Source organism: Harpia harpyja, chromosome 8 (assembly GCF_026419915.1).
Source record: "Harpia harpyja isolate bHarHar1 chromosome 8, bHarHar1 primary haplotype, whole genome shotgun sequence".
Lineage (NCBI taxonomy): Eukaryota > Metazoa > Chordata > Aves > Accipitriformes > Accipitridae > Harpia > Harpia harpyja.
The window spans coordinates 12,169,700-12,194,790 of NC_068947.1; the positions used below are offsets into that span (position 1 = coordinate 12,169,700).

The following is a 25,091-nucleotide window of genomic DNA, read 5'->3' on the forward strand; positions in this document are numbered from 1 at the left end:
CAGACTCACCTCCCCCATGGACCATCTAACCTGGAAGCTGCAGGGCAGTGACTTTTCAGCTCTTCTCAGTTTGCAATACCCTGTTTATTACCCAGAGCAGGTGCAGATTCCCAGGGAGACACAAGCCTCCTCCCATACAGGCGGTGCATGAAATCCCACAGATCTGCAGACCACATGCCTCATACCATTGCTACAGGGCCTCCTGGGACAGGAGCTGCACCCATCCATTACTGAGATTCTTCCTCATCGCATACAATATTTATTGACCAGCACAGACAATGATGGAATGATACTCTGTAGGATTATTGAAGCACATGTGATCCAGAACCAGACCAGAAATAAAATTTGCCCTGTAGCATGCCCTGATTGCTCTCATGCCCCATGTCCAAGCTGAGTCACATCCTGCATCAATCAGAAAGCCCCATACTTCACATCGTGCTCTTAGGAAGGAGCTGATGTGCAGCCCCTGAGGCAGGGTGAACTGCTTGGTGTGCCCAGCAGCCCACTGCTGTAACACACTGCTTCCCACTGATAGGACCTTGGTAAAGTTCTCCAGCAGACCTTGGACTGCTGACCAAGACTCGTCCAGACTAAATGAGTAACCCTGGTCTAGTGAGCAGCACGCTGACCAGGGAGAGGGGAGACCTAGGTCCCAGCTCACAGCCCCAACCAACAGCCAACGCAGTCATGCTGAGTGGCTTTTTTCCTCTTACCCAAGGAATTTTGAGCCCTGGAGAAGAGAGCTATTAGCAACTCATTCTCTTTTACTCATGTAAGGCATAAGTCACGTCAGTAAGGGTCGGAATTTTTGTTTTTTAAATCTATTAAGTGAAGTTCATGTAGATTGCATCTCTTTTCTAATAATCTGTATATTTTGGTAGCTTTACTTTCATAAATGTGGCATTGAACAGGGTCAGAAAGAACACAGTGGAATCAGCAGAGGCCTTTCAAAAAGTGCCAGAAACAATACTGCTTATGGCTTTGTAACTGTTCATAGAAAGCAAGAGTCAGCATTGCAGTCCATTTCATAACTAACCCATACACTCCATAAGTAGTTTAAAGCACCAGAGAAGGCAGCGACAAAATCCATTCTTCACTAAGAGGTGACTCTTGTTACGCTCCCTCACCATTTCAGAGATTTACAGTTCAGCTTTCTCTAGGGTTTGCTTCCTGCAGTCCTACTTTCTGAGTATTTTCACCGAACCCTGTCAAAATTGTCCTTTTGTTTTGCACTGCCTTCTCCAGTTCTCTTCTAAAAATGATCATGCTTCTGCTTTTCCAGGCACACAGGAGTCAAAAAGCTGTATCAAACCCAGCATGTTTATCTCAGTATGACATCCCATGTATAAAATGCGTGCCTATTCGGGATGTCAATCTTCATTATTTTATTTACTTCAATCAGACCTAGGAAAACAATCACAAAACATGCAGGGGATTTTTCTTCTTCCTCAGTACTATTTCAGAGTACTGTATGCATCCACAGGATGATGGCATTCCTTTGACTGCTAAGTAAGCATATTCCCTGACTGCACAGTCTCCATAGGCAGCAAGTAGCCGAGCTCCCATGCTGCACAGTTTGTGCGACGGACTGCGTTTGCACAGTGAGATTCAATTCTATCTTCCTGTAGGGACTGTAGCTTGCTTTTTCTTTTTAAAACTAAGGAGCAAAGTTTTACATTATCAAAGGTTTGGTGTTTTGTGTTTTTTCCCCAATTACTGTAACATAAGCTGCATGTAGCCAGAAACTGTGGTGACTATAAATTCCAGCTGCTCCCCTAGTAGACCACGTAGTGGTAGGATGCTACTGATATAGTTAAACATGAAAAAAACGAAAGCTTTCAGAACCCCCATTTTCCTGTCGTACCTAGACCCAGCCTTGCCACTTTCTCATACTCCAGTTTTGTATCACCGCCTCCACTGCTGACAATACTTTTTTCAATGGGAATATCACAGCTGTAGCCACTGCCAGAATCTCTTGGCAAACAAGCTGCTCTCTGAGTCAGAGCCTAATGCCATTACAAGGTCTGCAACAGCTGCAGCAGTCATACATCTGCAAGTCATTTGAACGTTTTATGATGAATAAAAACTATCCATTACATAGACCTATACATTATATATTAACCCTAATACTTATTCAGTTACACTAACAATAACCTTTTCCCTCTGCATGCTGTAAACTTCTTTGGCTACAGCATGTGTTAACAGAGATACTTAGAGCTCCGGTCCCTGTGTACATATTACCTAACTTATTCTACCTATTTAAACACGAAATGGGATGGTGGAAAGAAAGAAAGAAAGTGAATGTAAAGCTATAAAAATTCACACCATGCATAAGGAAACCATTTTTATATAATTGCATGAGCTTGCATACACTCATACAAATAGAGAGGATACAAAACAATGAGAAATGCAGAGGAAGAATGAAAACATGGACTCAAAATATATAGTTGAGAGATTTGATTATGATATGCACAGATCTCAAACCCATCCAGATGTCCCCAGCCGGCAACCTGATCCTCAATACCATAGCCAAGATTTGAAATCTAAAAAGTCAGAATACTGAAGACGGGGTAGCAGGGCTTATGGAAAAAGAAACAGGAGTTGTGAGTAGTCAAAAACCTTTAAAATAATAACGATAATAAAGAAACATAAATGTGGTTTCATGAAGGAAATATATACACAGCCGCAAATTATGAAGTCAGCCCTTCAGGATATTACATTCCTCATGCAAGTTGCTGAGCCCGCTCAACATAAATAGGTGTAAAATACACTCACCGGCTTAGTGACTTCAAGGATAGAGTCCCATATGTGATTCCCTACCAGTGAGTCTTCTACATATGTATACTTTTACAACAGTAAATGCGAACTGGGCAAGACATACCTCCCTATGAGTTTCACCATAAGAGTTTTAAAGAGACAAGGCGAAAGTCTGTCATGACAGAAATCTATCATAATTTTTCCATGAGATGCTTCCAGACCCAGAATTTTACTAGCAACCCATATGCATGTAAATACTATTTCATGTTCCTTCTTTATCTGTCACTTGCAAACTATTTTTGGATTCTCAGAAATACATCTCTCTTGCTTCCCATTCACTTTTACTCTGTATTTCATGTATCGGTTTAGTGCCCTTCATAATATCAGTATCGCTTTGGAAGCAGAATGTCAATTAACTTGCACTTCCACACTAAGTTAAATGTGTGGATTAGTAAGCTATGAAATAGTGTAGGTTTTAAATAAGAAGCAGCTATTAGAATAGTCTTACAGTTAGAGAAGTGACTTTTAGGAAATATTTTCTTGACTTGATCTGCTTCCTCTGAGCAGTCAGAGGCCAAACTGTTTATTTTACTGGCAATCCATCTTTATTGCTTGTGCTGGCTTTAATATTTCCATTCAAACAATCCACATATTAAAAATGAAAAAGAAAATCCTAATAAGGTTACAAACAGTTCATTTAAAGGGGATTCAAAAGGCGTCCAGCAGAGATCTTTTTTTAAGGGTCAGAAAAGCATTACATTTCAGGGTTGAAAAACCACCTTGCCACTGATGAGTGGGATGCTTTACTCAACACGGCCAAATCCCCGTGGTCAGTTTGTGGAGCACCTACCTCCCGCTTAAGAAAAAAGGGAAAATCTTGGCCCTTCTGATTGCAAAGATAACTTACCAAGCGTGACGTGACGCAATGATGTCTTTCTAAGTCAGCAGCCAGCCAGCTGTCTCTTTGCTGCTGCTCCTACTTTTCCCAGGCTCCGGCAGAGCAGAGCTGAGCAGCCAGGCCAGTCGCACAGCCGCTATCGAGTCAAAGGGCAAGAGCGAAGCTTAGAATAAACACGTTGTTTTCACTCGCTTGCTTGAAGTGCTGCCAAATCTCTTAACATTAGCACACATAAATTGGTGAGTATCATGAAGCCCGAGGCCTGAGCAGCTGGAATCTTGTAGTTGTTACCTGAAATCTTAACGTCCAAAAAAATAGCTTCCCCATTCCTTGAGGCTATGTGGAAAATCTCAAAAAACACAATCATAAAAGTATGACTAACATCAAGGAAAAGAACTCCCAATTATTTCTTTCTTTAGTTCTCTTTTTTTATAGTCATCTCAAATTTGCGGGGGTGGAGGGGGGCAATGGGGTGTCTTTCCCTCAAGATTTTCAAACATGCTAGTTTCCCAAGACCACATGGAAGAAAGCACTCATTGATTCTAGAGGTAAATCCTAAAGTTATTCAAAGGGGAGGAAGACTATGAAGATAAGCAGCTCAGGGCCCAGCAGTAAACAACGGTACAGCAGGAGCTAAGCAGCTGGAGGAAGGGTAGACTGGTCGATTTTCCTCTGCCCAACGGCGACCTTCAGGAGGCAGGAGTGGGGTAGAGTAGTGATGTTCCTCCCCTGGACAACAGCTTTGAAATGGTTCTTCAGCAAGGACTTGAGAGAAAAAGCTCCTTCTCCATATCCAGCCGCCAAGAGAAAAGGAGTTGAAAAACACTGAATCCTTACGGCTAATGGGAGGGTGATATAAAAGATGGAGTCCATTGACTGGTGTCCAGAGACAACAACCTGGTATGAATTCCAGCACCATTCCACTTCCCAGCAGCTGGATTTCTCACCAGGGTGGATTGCTGGTTTTGGACACCTCCCCATTTTTTCCCGTCTGTTAACAGTCTTCCACTAGTAAGTATTTGGAACAGTTGTAAAGCTTTTTTTGTATCTAAACGGCCTTGCCATTGCATAAATGCAACTTCAAAATTGCTGGCATTTCTGCACAGACTATCTGAAGTGTATTTTTGTCATGCTGTTAATAAGCGTTGCATCTCCTGGGAGAACCTCAGCTAGCTCAGAGTTTCTAAACGATGTGCACGCTCAATGCAGAAGATGTAAGGAAAAAATCTTTCCCATTTTTTACTGTTTTTTATTCTGAGTTGCTCACTAAATAGATGTGATGAGAAAAAGAGAAAGTTGGGACCACTAACTCATCTATAAAGTGAGGATGAGAACCCAAGAAATGATGCGACTTGCCAACAGTTATGCAGGCAGCCAGGGGTCTCACAAATGATCCAGAGCCAGTCCAATACCTGAGTCACGAGGACTATCCTTGCTCTCAGTTCCTACGTTATCCTTCTGTTTTCTATATTCTGAATTTCTTTCCAGCTCCCCTCACGTTTCTCCCAGTCCTCAAACAATAGAACATAGCTCACTTTTAGGGATACCTCAGGAGAGCTTGGGAAACATCAATAGAGTTTAGAATGGCCTAGTCTGGCATGATTCTAAACCAAAATCTAAACTAAATAGGAGATGCTTTTTGGTAAAGGACTGCATGAAAATAAGAAATGAAAGCATGAAGGGGTGGTTCTTTCAAGTCCCTTTCCAAGCCTCCAGGGAAAAATAACTATTGCCCCCTTCTTTGATACAAGACATTAGCATTTGCCTAGTACAAGGTGTGTTGTGGCTTGCATGTTCCCTCTCCAGTGGTAGACAGATGCTGTCAGATTTCAGAAACCAAGTATATCTCCACTGTGCAAACAGCCAAACGGAATACCAAGAGCACCTCATAACCAGGGAGAGAGGTAAGACAGGAACAGAAAACAAATTAAAAACTCAACCAACAAAAAAAAGCATAAGTAATCTTAATTAGCTCGTTTTTTACATTACTGGATATTAACTGCTTTAGGAACTACCTATCCAGACCTGATAAAACACTCAGATTTGGAAAGGGGTACTGCAATTTGAACCACATGTCAGACTGGAGAAACAAAGACGACTACTGCTAAGAATTTTAGGCATTAATTTTAACTAAGACTCACAGCATGGGTTCTGTGAGTATTAGAAGTTAACATGCATATAGGCTGTACTCTGTGATACTACAGATTTACAGAACCATGTTCCTGTTAATCGATTTTGCAGTTAAATGTTTGTTGAGAGTGCAGGGGAAACCAGAATAAATTCTGAGAGCTTATCCACTGACTCCATACACTGACCCCATACACTGACCCAAAGTTTGTGGGATACTTTATTATCATAAACACACATGCTTAAACTTATGTCCCTAACTATGCATTAACACAGTCTTTTTCATCCCAAACCTGCCACATATCCTAAGACTTTCAGAGGTGGTTATGAATTTCCAAATGTAACTGAATGTGTGTAGGCAAACAAAAAAGAGGGAGCTCAAAAATATGTGCATCGGGAGCGGTACCATCCTGAGATGAACACTAAGGATAATATGTAAGCACCAAAACCATAGAGTCATAGAAAAGATAAATAAGTATTTATAATTCCGTGAAATAGAAGCACATGAAAGGAGAAGGATGATCTGGAAACTTGATGGGATATTTTGTTCAGAGTCCTAAGAGTTTAATTAAAATCATCCAGAGTTTAGAGGAGTTTCTCTCAAAGGATAAAATTAAAACAAATGAAGAAACAAAGCCACAATACAAGAACACCATGGTTGTAAAGTCAATCACTCAAACGTTCAAAGGACCTGTACTAAAGTGCCTATATTACCCTTATTGTGTTAGTTCCTTTTGTCTAACTCTGTATGCAAACAACAGCATACAATACAGAACAGCATGGGAGGGCTGTAAATCACAGGCAGACAGCAAATACTTGGGCCAAGAATGATTCCAAGATTTTTTAATTTGTTTTTACAGCAGGACAGTGGGGACCTGAACCTGCCCTGCACTACTGTCGCTGCATAGCAGCCTGAAGAACAGGAGTCTCCCAGGTCCCTTCCCATTCACTACAGAAGATTCCACACTAAAAAATTAGGAAAATTAACACAAGCCCCCTTCTAGCACGTTATACCTTGAAGCATAAGCTACGGGGAGGAAGACAGTCAGAGACCACTCAGGCAACCTCTGTCGCTACAGAACAGAGTAGGATGCGCCGAGGGCGCGCTGTGACCACGCGAAGACGCAAATGGGCCTGGAGTATGTCGCACAAGGTGAGCCTGAAGGAACGGAGGTTATCTGTTCTGAAGAAGAGAATAAGGGGGATGTTATTACTACCTTCAACTACCTCCTTGGAGGGTACAGAAAAGGCAAAGCCAGGCCTGTCAGAGACATGTAGTAAGGATCAGTGTCAGAAAACAAAAAATTCCAATTAGATAACAGGTAAAGGTTTTGCTTGCTGGGTTTTTTGTTTGTTTTTTAAATCATGAGGGTGTTCAAATGCTGGAGAAGGTGACCAGAGAGATTGTAGGATCTCCATCCTTGAAGATATTCAACACTCAGCTGGACAAGGTCCAGGACAACCTGATCTAATTACACCTGCTACAGAGCAGAGGACTGATCATCTCAAGGCTTTCCTTCCAACCTCAATTTGCATGATTCTGATGTTACAATGCTACAGGATATTGTGAGCGTGCTTTCTACTCGCTCACTCACTGCACAATAGTCATTGACTGGACCCACCAGGAATTAAAACTGTTCGGAACAGACAAGCAGCTGCTCTCACCAGCTTCTCCTACTCTTCCTCCCAAATGCCACAAGACCACAAAATCTCACCAAAGCACTTTATGAGCTGTGGGATTCTCATCAGCATAAAGCTGAGAAGTCCTGCTCTTCTATGGACCTTCAGCAGACTTGGACAGTCTGGTGACTGTTCTCAGCTCACATTCTCATTACCCTGAGTAGCTAAAGGAAGAACTGCACATCATCCCGAGACAGCCTTAAAACTTCTCACTATGTTTTCATCATATGTTAAGAGCTGACTCAACATAATGCACAAGTAGCTTAGACAATGGCTAACCAGAGTGAGATCCACTGAATGTGTTTTGATTGTTGAAAGTTGGGGACATACGGTAGAAGATCTGTAAGTGCAAACAGTTAAAAGTTAACTCTCATTTCCCAAATTTAAAATAAATCTTGAAGATAGCCTTATAGATTGCAGTGCTTATCATGACCGGATGCCAAAGAAAGCACCAGGAAGGCCAAAAAAATCTTGACCTTGTAATTACTAAAGTGATCACCACAAACTCTGCTTGCACTACTACTTCAGGACCTTGGATTAGTGGGTTTTCAACTGCTGTACAGAACCTTCTGGGCTCATAAGTTACTTTCGAAGGTGTAAGGAAGAAGTTCTTTACTGTGAGGGTGGTGAGACACTGGAACAGGTTGCCCAGGGAGGTGGATGCCCCATCCCTGGCAGTGTTCAAGGCCAGGCTGGATGGGGCTTTGAGCAACCTGGTCTAGTGGAAGGTGTCCCTGCCCATGGCAGGGGGGTTGGAACTAGATGATCTTTAAGGTCCCTTCCAACCCAAACCATTCTATGATTCTATGATGAAATTATAAAAAGCAGTTTTATTAGAAGTTTGCTACACTAAAAAAGAAATTCAAAGGACCTAAAGTTTGAAAACCACTCCCTTTGACAAGGAAAGTAGTTGCTTCATCTTTTTAATGAGAAGTTAGTGAATTCCACTTTCCAGATTTCCATATACTCCCCCCCCCCCCAATAACATTGAAAACCCCACTTCTGAAGTTTATGCTGGTTCTGAAGAGCTGGTTTTCACAAACACTAAGCTGAGATTTAATTTCTTTCACAGTTGAGGTTTTCCAGGAATTATGTTAATATCCTGGATTATACATTCTTTAAAACAAGGTCCATGACTGTATCTGACAAGTGCCTAGCATAGCAAGACCAAGTTACTAATGTTACAGAATTTCAGCATATTGTATCACATCCTGCTTGAAATTTAAATGCTAGCATATGACTCAAACACAATAACATCTGATAAAAGCCAAGTACAAAAAAAATGAAGCCTTTTTCATTGAAGTCCAGGAAAACACAACAGTGGGAAAAAGTCTCAGTGCCCTTCCTCACATTATCTGCCCTTCCCGGAGCAGACTGGTTCACTGAACAGAACAAACATTAAGACATGCACTGTAGGTACCAGAAGGGTTATGAAGTTATTTGACTTCCAGCTTGATTCTACAGGCGCAGAAAAGATCACACCGGAAGACACCGAGGCAGGATTAGGAAGGGCATTCACCATTACTTTTTGCTGTAATTGCAAAACAAGGGTAGCAAAATGCCTGGCCCAAACACAGATTAGAATCTCCTCAGCTAGAAATGCAGTTAACGAGAGCGTAGGAGTTGACTAAAAGCAAGACACACTTCTGTTTCAACCCACTCCTCCTCAGCTTATTAAGTCAGTGTTTATAACACCAACCCTCCTTAGAAATAAAAAGGGCACTAGGTGAACAAATCTGACTCCAAACAGCTAACAGTCACCGCTACTGTGGGTAGATTTAGTAAATACATAAGCATATTAATGGACTACATTTAACTTTCACCGTTTAGATTCTGACAATTTGCAGCCTCCTTCTATAATCACAAAACAAATAGGAACACAGTTCAGCACCAACGCAGATCTAAGCTACAGGGTTCAGGTTATTACACAGAGTCTCAGTTAATAACAAAACACAGATTTACTGGGGCCCTCCGGTGGGCCCTTAATAAAGGAAGACCCTTTTCCTTATTCTTTCATGTTTTTAATGTTAACAGCAAATTTCTTTCCATTTTATAAGTACAGTGTACATGGTACCACTGGTGTCTCAAAGTGACTTTCTGCTCTTTATACCTAAGCACATGGATTTATACATTTGCTCATTTTTAAATTTCATAGTTAGAGTCAGTAATACGCTTTTTAGTTTTTACAGGACAATAAAATTGCTTGCCAGAGGTTTTTGACTTAAAATTCTACACAGCAGATTGATGTAGGCCTCTTGATCCTTCTTACCACATTTTTGCCAAGTTAGAATATAAAATATCTGTTCTACTAATTGCACCCAGGGATTTGCGTCCAATATCCAGATAGACTCCTAAAGCTGACTCTGTTTTCCCTTTGATCTTGCATATTCTGTTGCTTGAAAGAATACAGACAGGTGATGGAAAATGCTGGAGCTATTGAAACTACAACTGCTCAAAGACCAATTAACTCCAAAAAACCCCAAACGAACAAGAAGCCAAAATGGAACTAAACCCGCAACAGCTGGTGGTCATCAAGGCAGTTTTCCCAGAGGGCAGAAGACTGTTACTAATAGGATGGAAATACAAAATTTACTGGGACCAACTGTAACTGCTGATAACATATATTGAGGAGTGCCTCATTTCTCACATTTTCTGCAGAGCAAGAGTGAAGCGGGACAGCAATCTTACCTTTTATTGGGGAGGCGGGGGGGAAGAGGGAACTGAAGCATAGTCCCACTGAACAATTAGTACCAGGAGCTGATTTTACACCATAATGCTATTTTCATCACATTTAAAAATAACATTCAGGTCATTCTACTCATAGAAATATGTTATTCCTCAGAATTTAATCAATGTAGTATAGTTCATTAGGAACTGCCCACTGAGGTTCTCTTACATTTTACATTATTTCAGTCACTGCAGAACCTGGATGCTAGAACCCCCAACAGAAGATTAAATAAAGTTGGACGTTCTCCCTTTACAACAGCAGAGGTTTTGAGATGTTTCAATCACATTACGTAAACTTACACTCCTCTACTAACATAAAACATACACTACTTGCCACAGGAGACAAATACTTCTTATGCTGTTTCCAGCCAATGATTTTAACTTCAAATCCAGAGTAAACATAGCCTCTTCAGAGCTGGGAACATGTTTGTGTGCAAGGAGAACAGCCTGCTGCAGTACAGTGATAACAATACCTATTAAAATCCACGGCACATACCGAAGAGGCACATATGCAATGGCCATTACATTCTTTGACATGGTACTGAAAGAATGGTCAGTTTCAAAAGTTTGGAGAAGCTGAAAAGTCAGGACTTGTTTACACTATCACCAAATAATATATACTGAGAGACAGAAAAACTATTTTCATTCAGTGATGATTCATTTGCAGCTCATTCATAAAAGTCAAGTGAGGGACTCCAAGAACCAAAAACAACTGTTCAAAAGCACAAGCATAAGTTATCATGCATCTATTTATTATTTATGATTGATTTATAATACAGATGAAGCAACAGTGCTAAATAGAACAATTTATCATTCTGCCTGGGCATTTGTTTTGAATGTGGTTCTTTCAGTGCCTTGGTGATGGTCTTCCAGAAGATGGCTGAGGCTGCCTGAATTTTGAGAGAACCACAACAGAATCAACAAAGGTATAAATGTTATATTCATGATGCTGAAGGTTCTTGTAGGTAGAATTATCAAATTCTTCTGGAGCAGGCTCAGCAGCTGCTGTGGTCTCTGTGAAAACAAACAGTAACTGGTGACTATAAGGATGCCACACCAGAGGGCAATATTCTTAATTACTGAGCCAGCCTTCATATACTGGCAGATCCCTCATCCAGTCAACATTAATAAAAAAAAAAAAAAAGAAAAAAAGTCAGCAACTATAACAGAAGGATAAGTTTACTAAGTTCTGCTGGTACCTTGTGTGGTCCTAAAGCAGCATATTAGTATGCAGTAGGGGAATGGGAATCAGTACAAGTCATCTAATACAGCATGGGTTTTAAAATCCAAACTACCACCTAATGCTGGGGGTGGATAGGGCAGAACATTTCATTTATATTTTGAAGACATATGTCTGCATTTCCCAGCTTTTTCATAGTTGCCTTGGTTTTCATTCCAGCCAGAACAGTAGGTGACATTCTTAGTAAGCCAGGAGAGGCAAAGCAGCAGTACAAATGATATATTTTCATGTCAGACCATGAGATACAGCTATTAGAACTACTCTACAGATTGAATTTTTTCCATGGGGAGAAGTGATGGAATTATTGAGGTCTCCACAGTTCAATTTCAAATGTGGTTATACTGAACAGTAATATATCAAGAGCCTTTGATGTAAATTTCCTTTCTTCTAAATGTAATCTTCTAAACTTTGTATCAGCTCTTCTTCCTAAAAGAATAACCTAATGAAGTTATTCAGAACTCCTTACTTCACATTAAATCTAACATTAATTCTTACACTTTTAGAATATTATGCAAATTTAGGCAGTACCATTTACATAAAAGGTTCTTGTTACGGGCTGATTTTACAATCAAGGAAATTGCAAGAAATAAAACTTTACTCCCAATATTAATTTATTTTCATATACCCAGAGTTTTAACAACAGGAAAGACATAAGCATAATCTAGTTAAAAGCTTTGTCATATAAATCTGTATGTAGTGGTTTAGGTTAGACTGTATATTAAGCTTCTCTTTGTAATACAACCGTCTACAATAAAAATACAAGAACTCAAGCAACTGAACACCAGAATTTCCCTTTAATTGTGACATAATTATTGCAGTGTAACAGTACCAGTTTAAGAGCATGTATCCATAACATTTAGCAAGACTTGCTTATAAAATGCAATGTATTAAGCCATGGTTTCAGCAAAAGAACACACACAACCTATGAAAGGAAATATCCCTGTGCCTACTGCTTACTTCCTACTGAGACAGCTCATAGGAGACAACACTACAGATATAAAAGCCAGATGATGTGGTCTTTGCTGCAAATAGCCCCAAGAACAGGCAAGCGTAGGCAAGCGTACATTCAACCTGCAAGAGACAGTTGTTCCAAATTAAGAGACAGATGCTCAGGAAGAAAAGCAGATGGAGTCTCATTTTTCCTGCCCAAATACACTGTACTTGGCTTCTTGAAGGAAAAATTTTTCCCTGAGTTCATCCTCCCCATACTTCAGACTTCATCTATGCTTTCTGTCTTAAAGAGCAAGCATTTCACAGGATGTTCTCCCGAAATGAATCAGAGGTATATTTCTGAGTTACCATGCTACTATTTTGCTACTTACTTAGCAGTTAAAGTCAGCAGTTTTTGCTGACTGGTTAGCATGCCTGCTCTACAAAGTGGATGACATCACCTTAACATCCAGGTTTGTAATGAGAAAAATTGCTTTTACATCTTCAGTGTGCCTGCTGCAGAGTTTGCAGATGAACAAAAGAACACAGGAACAGGACAGAAGCAGATTACAGAAGGTATCATTAACTGTGAACATTAAATATGGAAAAGCAGTAGCTGTTCTCAAAGGTGGCCTCAAAAGGAAGAGAGAACAAGATACTCCCGGAGATACCAGTGACACTGTTGAACATGGTGTAGCTAGGTCTGACTCTGCTACCCTCTGGCACCCAAAGACATTACACCAGCAGTAAAGGGGTGTGAACTGGCCTGTACTAACCCCCACCTCTCCTACAGCCACTGCAACATGGTTCTCTAGCACGTACCAAACAAACTTTCCTGCTGTTACAGCCTTACCTACTTCCACAGAGCAAGAGGAGCTCAACAACAAGGGCTGCTTTCAGCAAAGCCAGGTCCTACCCGAAAGGGTTTTGCTGGTGTGGTTATGATGACGATGGGTCTGAGGCACAGTGGTACTACTGCCCCATCGCTACAGATCTACAGGAAAAGTTTGTCACATGGGCTTAACCTTATTCTGGATTTACAGCATCAGAGTAGAGGAGGCTGTTTCATAGATTTTCGATGTATCATAATCTTCACCTTGAATCATTAGCACATATTAAGACCAAGTCCTCCATCTCATACTTGAAATTAACTGAACTAATTTTTTGGGTCTTCATATCAGCTTCAATGTGGGAAAAAAAAAATAATGCTTGAGCATCTAGAACTCCACTGTGGATGAATGGGGAGAAAAGCATCATCTGTAGATAAATACAAATGCCCCCCCCCCCTTTTTTTTTTTTAAAGCAAGCTTCTGCTGCTGACTGCGACGAGGAACAAGTAAGTGAAAATGTCACTTGCAAACACTGCTGTATTTTACCATTTGAGTTGCAGTCAGGGAAGAAGGCAAGCTTAGCTTCCAACTCTTAAAACAGATCAAATTATGAGCCAACTAACCCCTTAAAACAGAAGGCAGGTCTTTTACTCAATACTGTATCCTGAAAACTGATGTACAAAAGCAATTAGTTGTCACTTAACCTGGTTAGACTCGTCACAGAATGGTTGAGGTTGGAAGACACTTCTGGAGGTCATCTGGTCCAACCCCAAATGCTCAAGCCAAGTCAGCTAAAGCAGGCTGCCCAGGACCATGTCCAGACAGCTTTTGAATGTCTGCAAGGATGGAGACTCCACCACCTCTCTGTACAACCTGCGCCAGTGCTCCATCATTCTCACAGTAAAAAAAAAGTGTTTCTTGATGTTCAGGCAAAACCCTGTGTTTCAGGTTGTACCCACTGCCTCTTGTCCCACCAGTGGGTACCACTGAAAAGAGTCTCACCTCTGTCTTCTTTGCACCCTCCCTTCAGGTATTTAACATACATTGATGACGTCCCCCCCGAGTCTTCTCCAGGCTGAACAGTCCCAGCTCTCTCAGCCTTTCCTCACAGGAGAGATACTCCAGTCCCTTCATCATCTTAGTGGCCCTTAGCTGGACTCTCTCCAGTAGCTCAACATCCCTCTTGTACTGCAGAGCCCAGAAGCGAATACAGCACTCCAGGTGCATCTCACCAGGGAAGGATCACCTCCCTCAGCCTGCCTGCAACACTCTTCCTAATGCAGCCCAGGTTACCATTGGTGGTCTTTGCTGCAAGGGCACATTGCTGGCTCATGTTCAACTTGCTGTCCACCTGGACCTCCCAGGCCTTTTCTACAAGGATATCATTCAAAGGATGATATCCAAGCAGTTTTACAATTATGCTGCTTTTACTTCCAAGTAGGCAAATTCTTTAATTCAAAACAGCAACCAGGAAGGGGATCTTAAAATGGTATGCTGCCTAAGTGGAAAGGCAAGAATGGTAAACCACCACAGTTCAGTACAGAGGGGCATTTGCTACTGAAATACACAGAATGAGATCAGTAGGTAAGTTAACAGGACTGGTAGTCAATAAGAAGGCTAAGTTAGACAGGGAAGTATAGCTAGAGAAATGATTATATGATGCATGATGCTCTTTCCTAAAACATATCACTGTCTCCTCCCCAACTCACTACAAAAACTGGTTATAAGGTCAACTCTGTGCTACTTCAACATGACTCGCTCACAACCTACCAATCTCAGAATCAATACCTGTTACTGGCATTACACTATGATTTCTTGAAGTCTACTGAAATCTGAAACACTGCAAGATTAAAAAAAAAAAAAAAAAGGTAAGAGAAAGACAGCAGGATTTAAGCAAAAATCAGATGGCATCAAATTTGGCTCAGGAGAAAGGCAGCTACCAAATCCTGCCAAGAAAAGAGGGAAAACAAGTTTTGTCATACAAAACCCATCATTTTGCTCACAGTGGAAACAATCTTGGTTTCATTTTATAAGTAACTGGTTTATGAAACTAAATACAGTGAAATGAAGACCGCTTCCTTTCTCAGCATAACTGGAAACTGAGTATTACTGAGCGCTTATAACAATTAGCAACGAACAAGACTTTATCTTCCAGAAAGTCACTGCTACATAGTTAGCTTCAGTATAAAGATCAGAGAATCATGAACAGAGAAGATTTAGAAACCCTTTAAAAAAAGTTAAACCCTAGCCCAGATGAATCAATACATTTCAAACAATTTAAAGTTGTACCCTCAATTGTGCTTCTTTCTCCATCCTGGACTCCTGTGTCCTGCATGGTCTCCTCCTTTGCTGTAGTGCCCATCACCGACACTGTGCTTTCAGAAGTCTCCTCTTCTAGTTTAGGAGCAGCTACTACTTCTGCTTCTGACTCCTGTGCCTCCTTCACCTTTTTTTGTTCTCCTCTGGATACCAGTTTTTGCTTTTTGTCTTCCTGAGTCACTGATGAAGCTTTCAGCTGGATAGCTGCTACTTGTGTTCCAATGGACTTTTCCTCCAAATAATCAGATTTATGAGTGACATCGGTCAGGTCTTGGCTGTCAACCATGTGTGGGTCTAAGACCAGCTTCTGCCGATCTGCTTCTTTTGGAGCTGATTTTACTTTGGGGTCTCTTGCTTTGGATTTTGATGTTTCATGGCTAACTGATGTTTTAGAAAATGCGACCTGCTTGACAGGAGACACATCAGTTTCTGTTTTGCATGGCTTCTTCTTAGCTACATATTTTTTGTGGGATTTCTTGGACAAGTTCTCTTTTGCTAGCATTGATGCCTTTACTGCTATGTTCTCAGAAAACATGGAATCTCGTCTAGGAAACTCAACTTTGGTTTTAACGGCAACTTCTGAGTCATCATCATTTTCTTGCTCAGAATCTGAGCTAGAATCTGAATCTGAGCTGGATGAAGATGAAATTTCTTCCTCAACTAACTCTTTCCTCAAGACTCCTTCTGTTGCAGGTGTAGTGAGGTTTTCCTCCTCAAGGGAAGAAACAACTACTCGCTGAGGAAATGCAACCACAGTTTTTCTTGACATGAACATCCTCACATCTTCAGCAGAAGGTTTTGAAGCTTTCTCAAGGTTAGTACTAGATATGCTCTCACCTTTGTTTGCAGATACTAGGAGAGAGCTGGAAGACAACATTTTAGGAAATTCAACTGGTGCCTTCATGGCTAGCAGCTTGGTGCTTCCCTGTGGTGCCACTACATCTAGGAAACGGCATAAAGAGGATTATCATCATTATATCTGACACCACTGTTAATTAGTGATCTTAGTCATACAATTTTAACTTTCTGAGATAATCTAGTACAAAAAGCAAATTGAAAGAAGTTATTATACTAAATACAGGCATTATGAAGCAGAAAGTTTTAAGACATTTTAAGTTAAAGAAACTAGAGTTCTAGTTAGCACTTAGCAGTTTTTGCTGCTGCGATGCTGAAACTCATGAGATAATGCCTTTTGCTCCTTGCTCTGCCAGACTCTGCAAGAGCTGTTTTTCTCTGTGCTTCAATTCTGCATCACTGAAGATGGTTTACAGACACCTTCCTATCTCAGATGAACACTAAGATAGCTTGTTAACCGAGCTCTTCAAATATGCTGCTACAGAGATAATATTTGTCTATGAACAAGCCAGCAAAGCAGAAGACATAGTAAACAGACATAGCAATAGCCAGCCTCTTGCAACAGTTATCTTTAAAGCAGTAGGAAGGGATGACTCCCAAGAGACAAAGTAGCGGAATAAGAGATACCTGAGGCCATACATGAAAGTATTACTTGTTCACGCATCCATGTGACCTACCAACTGAATTGTGTCTAACACAGTTTGACATTATTTCCCCAAGACCTTATCTCCTCCAGTCTTCACTGTCTCCACTTCCTATTTTTGGCTTGAGATCTCTATGTAAAAAAGGTCTTAGAAGATCTCCTAATGCTTCATGTTAGCCTGCCTTTATTTCTTCTCCCTCATGGATACTTTCATTAAGCTAAATTCTCCAGACAAGGAGCCAACAGTTGAAGAGAAAGTAGCAACTTTCAGGCCCCTTCAGAGTACCAAATACCCCTTGGATGCTTGTGCCAATGCTATCCTCAAGAGGCTGATCAACAGCGAATACTGTTGTGGCTACAGAAAACAGTAGGACAGAGAGGACTGGGAGCACATTAGGAAGACACACCACCACTGAAGTTTGCTATAGCAAAGCCAACTCCCTTATGAGTTGCAGCACTTCCAATCAGCAGTGTAATTCAACAGATTTCCAGTCTATGGTGCAGATTTATCTGCACAGTTTGGAAACCCAAATCTACTTCACAAGACCATAAACTAGATGTAGTTTTCCCCCTTACTAGTATTTTACAGTAATACCTTGTATGATACAAGGAGTTACTGTAATTAGTGCTGAATAGAAGCAAGTCTTTAGCAATATCCAAATGAAAATACAGAAGAGAGAGACACATGAAATTAAAAGTAAAGTATTTAAGAAAGAAATACAGAGTTCTTAACATAGGTACAAATGAAAAAAAAAAATCAGTTTACTGTACAGGTAATACTTTGAATAATTTCAAACACATACTTCTCTCTGCCAGATGGAAGGTGCAGGGTGGGGAGGGAAGTAGGAGGATGGGCAGCCACCTTTGAAAGAAGCCTGACTCCCTGCACAGACTGACACAGCCAAACAGCAGCCCGTATAAACTAATAGTGAGGAAATATCACTCAGGATTGAAGAGTTCTTCAAAGAACCATACAGGAAGGTCAAACTAACACAAGAATGCCCAAAGGGATGACAGACAAGTGAAAGCTGAGCAAAAGTTGAAGAAGTATTGATGTTAAGATACCCTAAGAAACCAAGAAGGCAGGTAACGTTCAACTTGACCATTAACAGTAGGTGTTACCCGAAAAATACTTTAAACAGTAATATTTGGATATGTGAAAAAGATACATTTCAACTTTTAATCATAAAGTCTAATACAACTAGTACAGACACTTTAATTAGGGTACTTCAAACTCTGTACCACCTGATCTGTATTTGCATCGCTTTGCCAAAAGAACAATACATTCAAATCAGTAACAAGAATATTATTCCCAGATGCATTCTTACTGATGCTTGTAACATCAGTATCATTATCAGAATGTGTTTAAAACATGTTCGCACTCAGAAAGGTGGCAGGTGGAAATTACAGCTCTATTCCCCATCATTGACTTCGTAAGTAAACACGACCATTTTATTAAAGCAAAGCAAATTTGCACACCCTGTTGCAGGTAGAATCTGAAAAAGACAGATGCATCCTCTACGCCTTAACTAACCTTAACCATTTGCAGGGGAAGCGGCTGGCTGAAAGAGGTGGCCTAAGAGGTCTCCTGACACCTTGTGCAATCAGAGCTGCAGGACAATGAATCTAGAAACTGATGCTAAAGTACATCTCAAACACACTTAAAATAATGAAAAAAAAATTATAATAAAAAGCAATTTGTTATTCAATCAAGCTTATATCAATCTATGCAGCAACAGCTTTCTTAATGGAACAACCAAGCTTTTATTTGCTTTGGCGTTTAAGAAGCTAACATTAGAAGCCAGAAGTCTGCATTCAACTACTATTTCAGTGGTCTTGTCAGCAGCTGTCAGCAAGTCTGATCACTCCTATGTATGGTTCCATGGAGCTTTGCTTTTTAAGCACCTGCATCTCTAATTTGGGATGGGAATCCTACTCACCGAATCAGTGAGCCTCTATTTACAAACAGCATTTTGCACAAGATATCCCTCTTTGAAATTCGTATTCATGTTTTGACTTTAGTCAGGGACAGAAGGGGTTTAAATACTTCTGAATGTCAAATGCACTGCAGCATCCAAACCCAGGTCCATGTATTGCCTTGCTTGCAAACCTATAGGGCAAGAAGCATTATAACTAAATTTAACAGAACAGGGCTGTGGTAGTTTGCTGCAGCTTCTCAAAACTGTTGCCTGGAGCAGATATTCAGATCTTGCAAGTCTTTCTCTCTTTCTGTAAAATGGGATGCTTTTTGACCCTCATAATCCAAACATTTCAAAAGACAAGGGGGAGTATCTGAAGTTCAAAACCAGATTTTGCACCTCATTAAAAAAAGTAACTTGCTACACTCATTTCCACCAAATTTCAGGCAACTTGCAAAGCTTCTTTTTATTAAGACAAATGTAATGATAGCTCTCCTTAAGTCTGATCAAGCATCACAGCAGCTAACATATTAAATTGAAGGTAAACAGGAAAGAAGTGTCAAACTCATAGCATGGCCTATGAATATAAATATATCCCAAGCAGACCCAGTCCTGCCAGACCTTTACTTTTAGTTTTCTTACTACATAGTACATTTCAACAGAAATCCTTGTTTACATGGCGATGACCTTTCACTTTCTGGGCTTACATAGCAGCTGTTCAGAGACACGGCCGTGAGCATTTCTAAGCTCTTCTTGCCTATGTTCTCACCAACAAGGAGGGGCTGGTGGGGAATGTGACGCTCAAGGGCAGCCTTGGCTGCAATGACCATGAAATAGTGGAGTTCAAGATCTTTAGGGCAGTGAGGAGGCCACACAGCAAGCTCACTACCCTGGACTTCAGAAGAGCAGACTTTGGCCTCTTCAGGGATATGCTTGGTAGAGTACCATGGGATAAAGCACTGGAGGGAAGAGGGGCCCAAAGAAGCTGGTTAATATTCAAGGATCACCTCCTCCAACCTCAGGAGCAACGCATCCCAACAAAGAGGAAGTCAGGCAAAACCACCAGGAAGCCTGTATGGATGAACAAGGAGCTCCTGGACAAACTCAAACACAAAGAAGCCTACAGAGGGTGGAAGCAAGGACAGGCAGCCACAGATCAGGTTAGAAAGCTAAAGCCCTGACAGAATTAAATCAGGCCAGGGACATCAAGGGCAACAAGAAAAGCTTCTGTAAGTACACTGGTGATAAAAGGAAGACTAGGGAAAATGTGGGCCCTCTCTAGAAGGAAACGGGAGACCTGGTTACCTGGGACATGGAGAACGCTGACGTACTCAACAACTTTTTTACCTCAGTCTTCACCGGCAAGTGCTCCAGGCACAGCACCCAAGTCACAGAAGGCAAAGGGACTGGGAGAATGAAGAACCACCCACCATAGGAGAATATCCGGTTCGAGACCATCTAAGGAACCTGAAGGTGTCCAAGTCCATGGGACCTGATAAGATGCATCCGGGGGTCCCGAGGGAACTGGCGGATGAAGTGGGTAAGCTACTGTCCATCACATTTGAGAAGTGGTGGCAGTATGGGGAAGTTCCCACAGACTGGAAAAGGGGAAACATAACCCCCATTTTTAAAAAAGGGAAAAAAGGAAGACCCGGGAAACTACAGGCCAGTCAGTCTCACCTTTGTGCCCAGCAAGATCATGGAGCGGATCCTCCTGGAAACTATGCTAAGGCACATGGAAAATAAGGAGGTGATTGGTGACAGTCAACATGGTTTCACTAAGGGCAAATCGTGCCTGACAAATCTGGTGGCCTACTACAACAGGGTTACAGCCTTGGTGGATAAGGGAAGAGCAACAGATGTCATCTGCCTGGACTTGTGCAAAGCATGTGACACTGTCCTGCACGACATCCTTGTCTCTAAATTGGAGAGACATAGATTTGATGGATGGACCACTCGGTGGGTAAGGAATTGGCTGAATGATTGCACTCAAAAGAGCTGTGGTCAATGACTCAATGTCCGAGTGGAGACCAGCAACTAGTGGCGTTCCTCGGGGGTCAGTATTGGGACCGGTGCTCTTTAACATCTTTGTCAGTGACATGCACAGTGGGATTGAGTGCACCCTCAGCAAGTTTGCAGATGACACCAAGCTGTGTGGTGTGGTCAACATGCTGGAGGGAAGGGATGCTATCCAGAGGGACCTTGACAGGCTTGAGAGGTGGGCCCGTGCAAACCTCATGAAGTTCAACAAGGCCAAGTGCAAGGTCCTGCCCATGGGTCGGGGCAATCCCAAGCACAAATACAGGCTGGGCGATGAGTAGATTGAGAGCAGCCCTGACAAGAAGGATTTGGGGTGTTGATTGACGAGAAGCTCAACGTGACCCGGCAATGTGCGCTTGCAGCCCAGAAAGCCAACCGTATCCTGGGCTGCAGCTAAAGAATTGTGACCAGCAGATGAAGGGAATCGATAAAAGGAAATCTTAATGGCTCAGGACCAGGCTATTCCCATGTGCCGCAAGTCAAACCGCCGAGGAAAACGACCGGCCTGGCTGAATGGGGAGCTTTTGCTAGGACTTAAGAAAAAAAGGAGAGTTTATCATCTCTGGAGGAAAGGGCAGGCAACTTGGGAGGAGTACAGGGATCTTGTTAGATCATACAGAGAGAAAATTAGAAAGGCGAAAGCTCAGCTGGAACTAAATCTGGCCACCAGTGTAAGGGACAACAAAAAATGTTTTTACAAATATGTTAACAGTAAAAAGAATCCCAAGGAGAATATCTGTCCTTTAATGGATACAGAAGGGAACGTAGCAACGAGTGATGAGGAAAAGGCCGAGGTACTTAATGCCTTCTTTGCCTCAGTCTTTAATAGTGAGTCCAGTCATCCTCAGGGTACTCCACCTCATGAGCTGGAAGGTAAGGATGAAGAGCATAACATACCCCCCTTAATCCAGGAGGAATTAGTTAGGGACCTGTTACGCCATCTGGACACTCACAAATCTATGGGACCTGATGGGATCCATCCAAGAGTACTGAGGGAACTGGCTGAGGTCCTTGCCAAGCCACTCTCCATCATCTATCAGCGTTCCTGGTCAACAGGGGAGGTCCCAGAGGACTGGAGGCTTGCCAATGTGACTCCCATTTATAAGAAGGGTCAGAGGGAGGATCCGGGGAACTACAGGCCTGTCAGCCTGACCTCGGTACCGGGAAAGATTATGGAACGGTTTGTCTTGAGAGCACTCACACAGCAGCTCCAGGATAAGAGGGGGATCAGGCCCAGTCAGCATGGGTTTACGAAAGGCAGGTCCTGCTTGACCAACCTGATCTCCTTCTATGACCGGGTGACCCGCCTAGTGGATGAGGGAAAGGCTGTCGATGTTATTTTCCTAGACTTCAGCAAGGCCTTTGATACTGTCTCTCATGGCATACTCCTGGAGAAGCTGGCATCTTGTGGCCTGGATAAGTGCACTATTCACTGGGTGAAAAACTGGCTGGATGGCCGAGCCCAGAGGGTCGTGGTGAATGGGGTGAAATCCAGCTGGCGGCGGGTCACGAGTGGTGTTCCCCAGGGCTCGGTGTTGGGCCCTGTTCTGTTTAGTATCTTTATTGATGATTTGGATGAGGGGATTGAGTGCACCCTCAGCAAGTTTGCAGACGACACCAAGTTGGGAGGCAGGGTCGATCTGCTTGAGGGTAGGGAGGCTCTACAAAGAGATCTGGACAGGCTGGATCGATGGGCTGAGGCCAATTGTATGAAGTTTAACACGGCCAAGTGCCGGGTCCTGCACTTGGGTCACAGCAACCCCATGCAGCGCTACAGGCTTGGGGAAGAGTGGCTGGAAAGCTGCCTGGCAGAGAAAGACCTGGGCGTGCTGGTTGATAGCCGGCTGAATATGAGCCAGCAGTGTGCCCAGGTGGCCAAGAAGGCCAATCGCATCCTGGCCTGTATCAGGAACAGTGTGGCCAGCAGGAACAGGGAGGTGGTTGTTCCCCTGTACTCGGCACTGGTGAGGCCGCACCTCGAGTACTGTGTTCAGTTTTGGGCCCCTCACTACAGGAAAGACATTGAGCTGCTTGAGCGTGTCCAGAGAAGGGCAACCAAGTTGGTGAGGGGCCTGGAGCACAAGTCTTATGAGGAGCGGCTGAGGGATCTGGGGCTGTTCAGTCTAGAAAAGAAGAGGCTGAGGGGAGACCTTATCGCTCTCTACAACTACCTGAAAGGGGGTTGTAGTGAGGAGGGTGTTGGTCTCTTCTGTCAGGTGTCTGGAGATAGGACAAGAGGAAATGGCCTCAAGTTGAGGCAAGGGAGATTTAGGTTAGATATTAGGAAAAATTTTTTTACTGAGAGGGTTGTCAAACATTGGAATGGGCTGCCCAGGGAAGTGGTTGAGTCACCATCCCTGGAGATATTCAAAAAGCGAGTGGATAGGGTACTCCAGGGCATGGTTTAGTGGGCATGGTTAATGGTTGGACTTGATGATCTTGAAGGTCTTTTCCAACCGAAATGATTCTATGATTCTATGATTCTCCCCCTCTACTCCACTCTCGTGAGACTCCACCTGGACTACTGCGTTCAGCTCTGGGGCCCCCAACATAAGAAGGACATGGTCCTGTTGGACCGAGTCCAGAGGAAGGCCACAAAGATGATTAGGGGGCTGAAGCACCTCTCCTATGAAGACAGGCTGAGAGAGTTGAGCTTGTTCAGCCTGGAGAAGAGAAGGCTCCCGGGAGACCTTATAGCAGCCTTCCAGTACCTAATAGAGGGCCTACATGAAAGCCAGAGAGAGATTTTTTACACGGGCATATAGTAATAGGACAAGGAGTAGTGGCTTTAAACTGAAAGAGGGTAGATTTAGGTTAGATGTAAGGAAGAAGTTCTTCACTGTGAGGGTGGTGAGACACTGGAACAGGTTGCCCAGATAAGTTGTGGATGCCCCATCCCTGGCAGTGTTCAAGGCCAGGTTGGATGGGGCTTTGAGCAACCTGGTCTAGTGGAAGGCATCCTTGCCCATGGCAGGAGGGTTGGATTAGATGATCTTTAAGGTCCCCTCCAACCCAAACCATTCTATGATAACCAGAGGGACTTGAACTTCAGACAGGCACTCCCCGGTCCAACAGGCAGATAAACTTTTATGGTCTGGGCACCACCACAGGGTGCAGAAGGCTCTCAAGGCTGGCAGGCTGCAAGGGAAGGCAGTTAGCTACCCTGCTGGTTTAGCAGCAGAAAACAGGCTCTGCTACGAGCAGCTGTACGCCCGTTTGCTTTTATTTACACCCCACCACCGCTCAGCACGAAGCAAGCATCTTACTCGTTGGCGGCATCCGGGAGCCCACCGGCTTGGTGCAGAGCGCCGCGGAGGGGGCCGCTCCTCGCAGCCCCCGAGCCTCCAGCCGCAACACCTGCAAGGCACCATATAAAAGAAATGAACGAAACGGGACAAAAACCGTTTCTTGGGTACAGGGAGACGCGGGGGGACTTCCCCCACCCCAAGGCGCATGCGCGCAAACGCCGCCAGTCCCGCCCGCTGTCCTGCCCCACGCATGCGCACCTCCCCTCCCCCGGGCCCGGTGCCCGCGCACCGGGCCCGGGGGAGGGGAGGTGACTGGCTGGGTACGTGCCACCGAGAGGAGCCGAGCAACCGCACGGGGGTAGAGGCGGCCCAAGAGAGCTCTTCCCTGCCCTTGTACCCCCGCCCCGCTCCGCCCGGAGCCCACCCTACCCCTTACCTCACGGGTCGCCGCTCGGCCGCAACCCAGCAGCGAGGGAGCGGCCATCTTGACGTGGGCGGGGTCTAAGCCGTGAGGCGGTGGCGGACGCCGTTAGCGGGGGAGGGGCGGAGGGGAGTGTCGTCAGCGGGGTTGGAAATGAAATAGGCAAGTTCGTGTCTTCTGAGCGGTCTGACGGGGACGCTTAATGCAGAAAAAACAAAGTATTTTCACACAGAGTCGCCGCTTTTACGTTAAAAGCGGTCATTCTCTGCAGCTGCACCCTCAGTGACAGTGCGTAACGCAGCTGCTGAAGATTACCGCATCCCGCTGCCGTGTTCTCTGGCGCAGCCCCGTCAAGCCCCGCCCCCCGACGGCGCCAGGCGGGAGCGACCACCCCAACCCCGAGGCGCACCGGGAGGCGTACGGCACAGCCGGGCGCCGCTGCCATGGCCCCCCCTCG

General features: G+C 43.4%; 1 protein-coding gene across 2 annotated transcripts; it reads right to left on the reverse strand.

Moving 5' to 3' along the window:
• Nucleotides 1-10,920: 10,920 nt before the first annotated feature.
• On the reverse strand, nt 10,921-24,822 carry NDUFV3 (NADH:ubiquinone oxidoreductase subunit V3). 2 transcript variants are annotated; one of them, XM_052793826.1, is made up of 4 exons: nt 24,650-24,822; nt 24,232-24,322; nt 15,479-16,450; nt 10,921-11,203 (listed from the first exon to the last, which is right to left on the reverse strand). In XM_052793826.1, the coding sequence occupies exons 1-4, from the start codon at nt 24,695-24,697 to the stop codon at nt 11,037-11,039; spliced, it is 1,278 nt and encodes a 425-aa protein (XP_052649786.1). In that variant the 5' UTR covers nt 24,698-24,822; the 3' UTR covers nt 10,921-11,036. The 2 variants fall into 2 exon arrangements, with proteins under 2 accessions (XP_052649786.1, XP_052649787.1); XM_052793827.1 differs by lacking the exon at nt 15,479-16,450 and having other exon boundaries at nt 24,650-24,776.
• Between the last annotated feature and the right edge of the window lie 269 nt (nt 24,823-25,091).

Excerpts from the sequence above, each read along its gene's own strand:
- NDUFV3 (XM_052793826.1), bottom strand. The coding sequence starts at position 24,697 with ATGGCCGCTCCCTCGCTGCTGGGTTGCGGCCGAGCGGCGACCCGTGAG. Across the intron at positions 24,323-24,649 it reads GCCGAGCGGCGACCCGTGAG|GTGTTGCGGCTGGAGGCTCG; the intron begins GTAAGGGGTAGG and ends GGTGCCTTGCAG. Across the intron at positions 16,451-24,231 it reads CTCCCGGATGCCGCCAACGA|ATGTAGTGGCACCACAGGGA; the intron begins GTAAGATGCTTG and ends GCCGTTTCCTAG.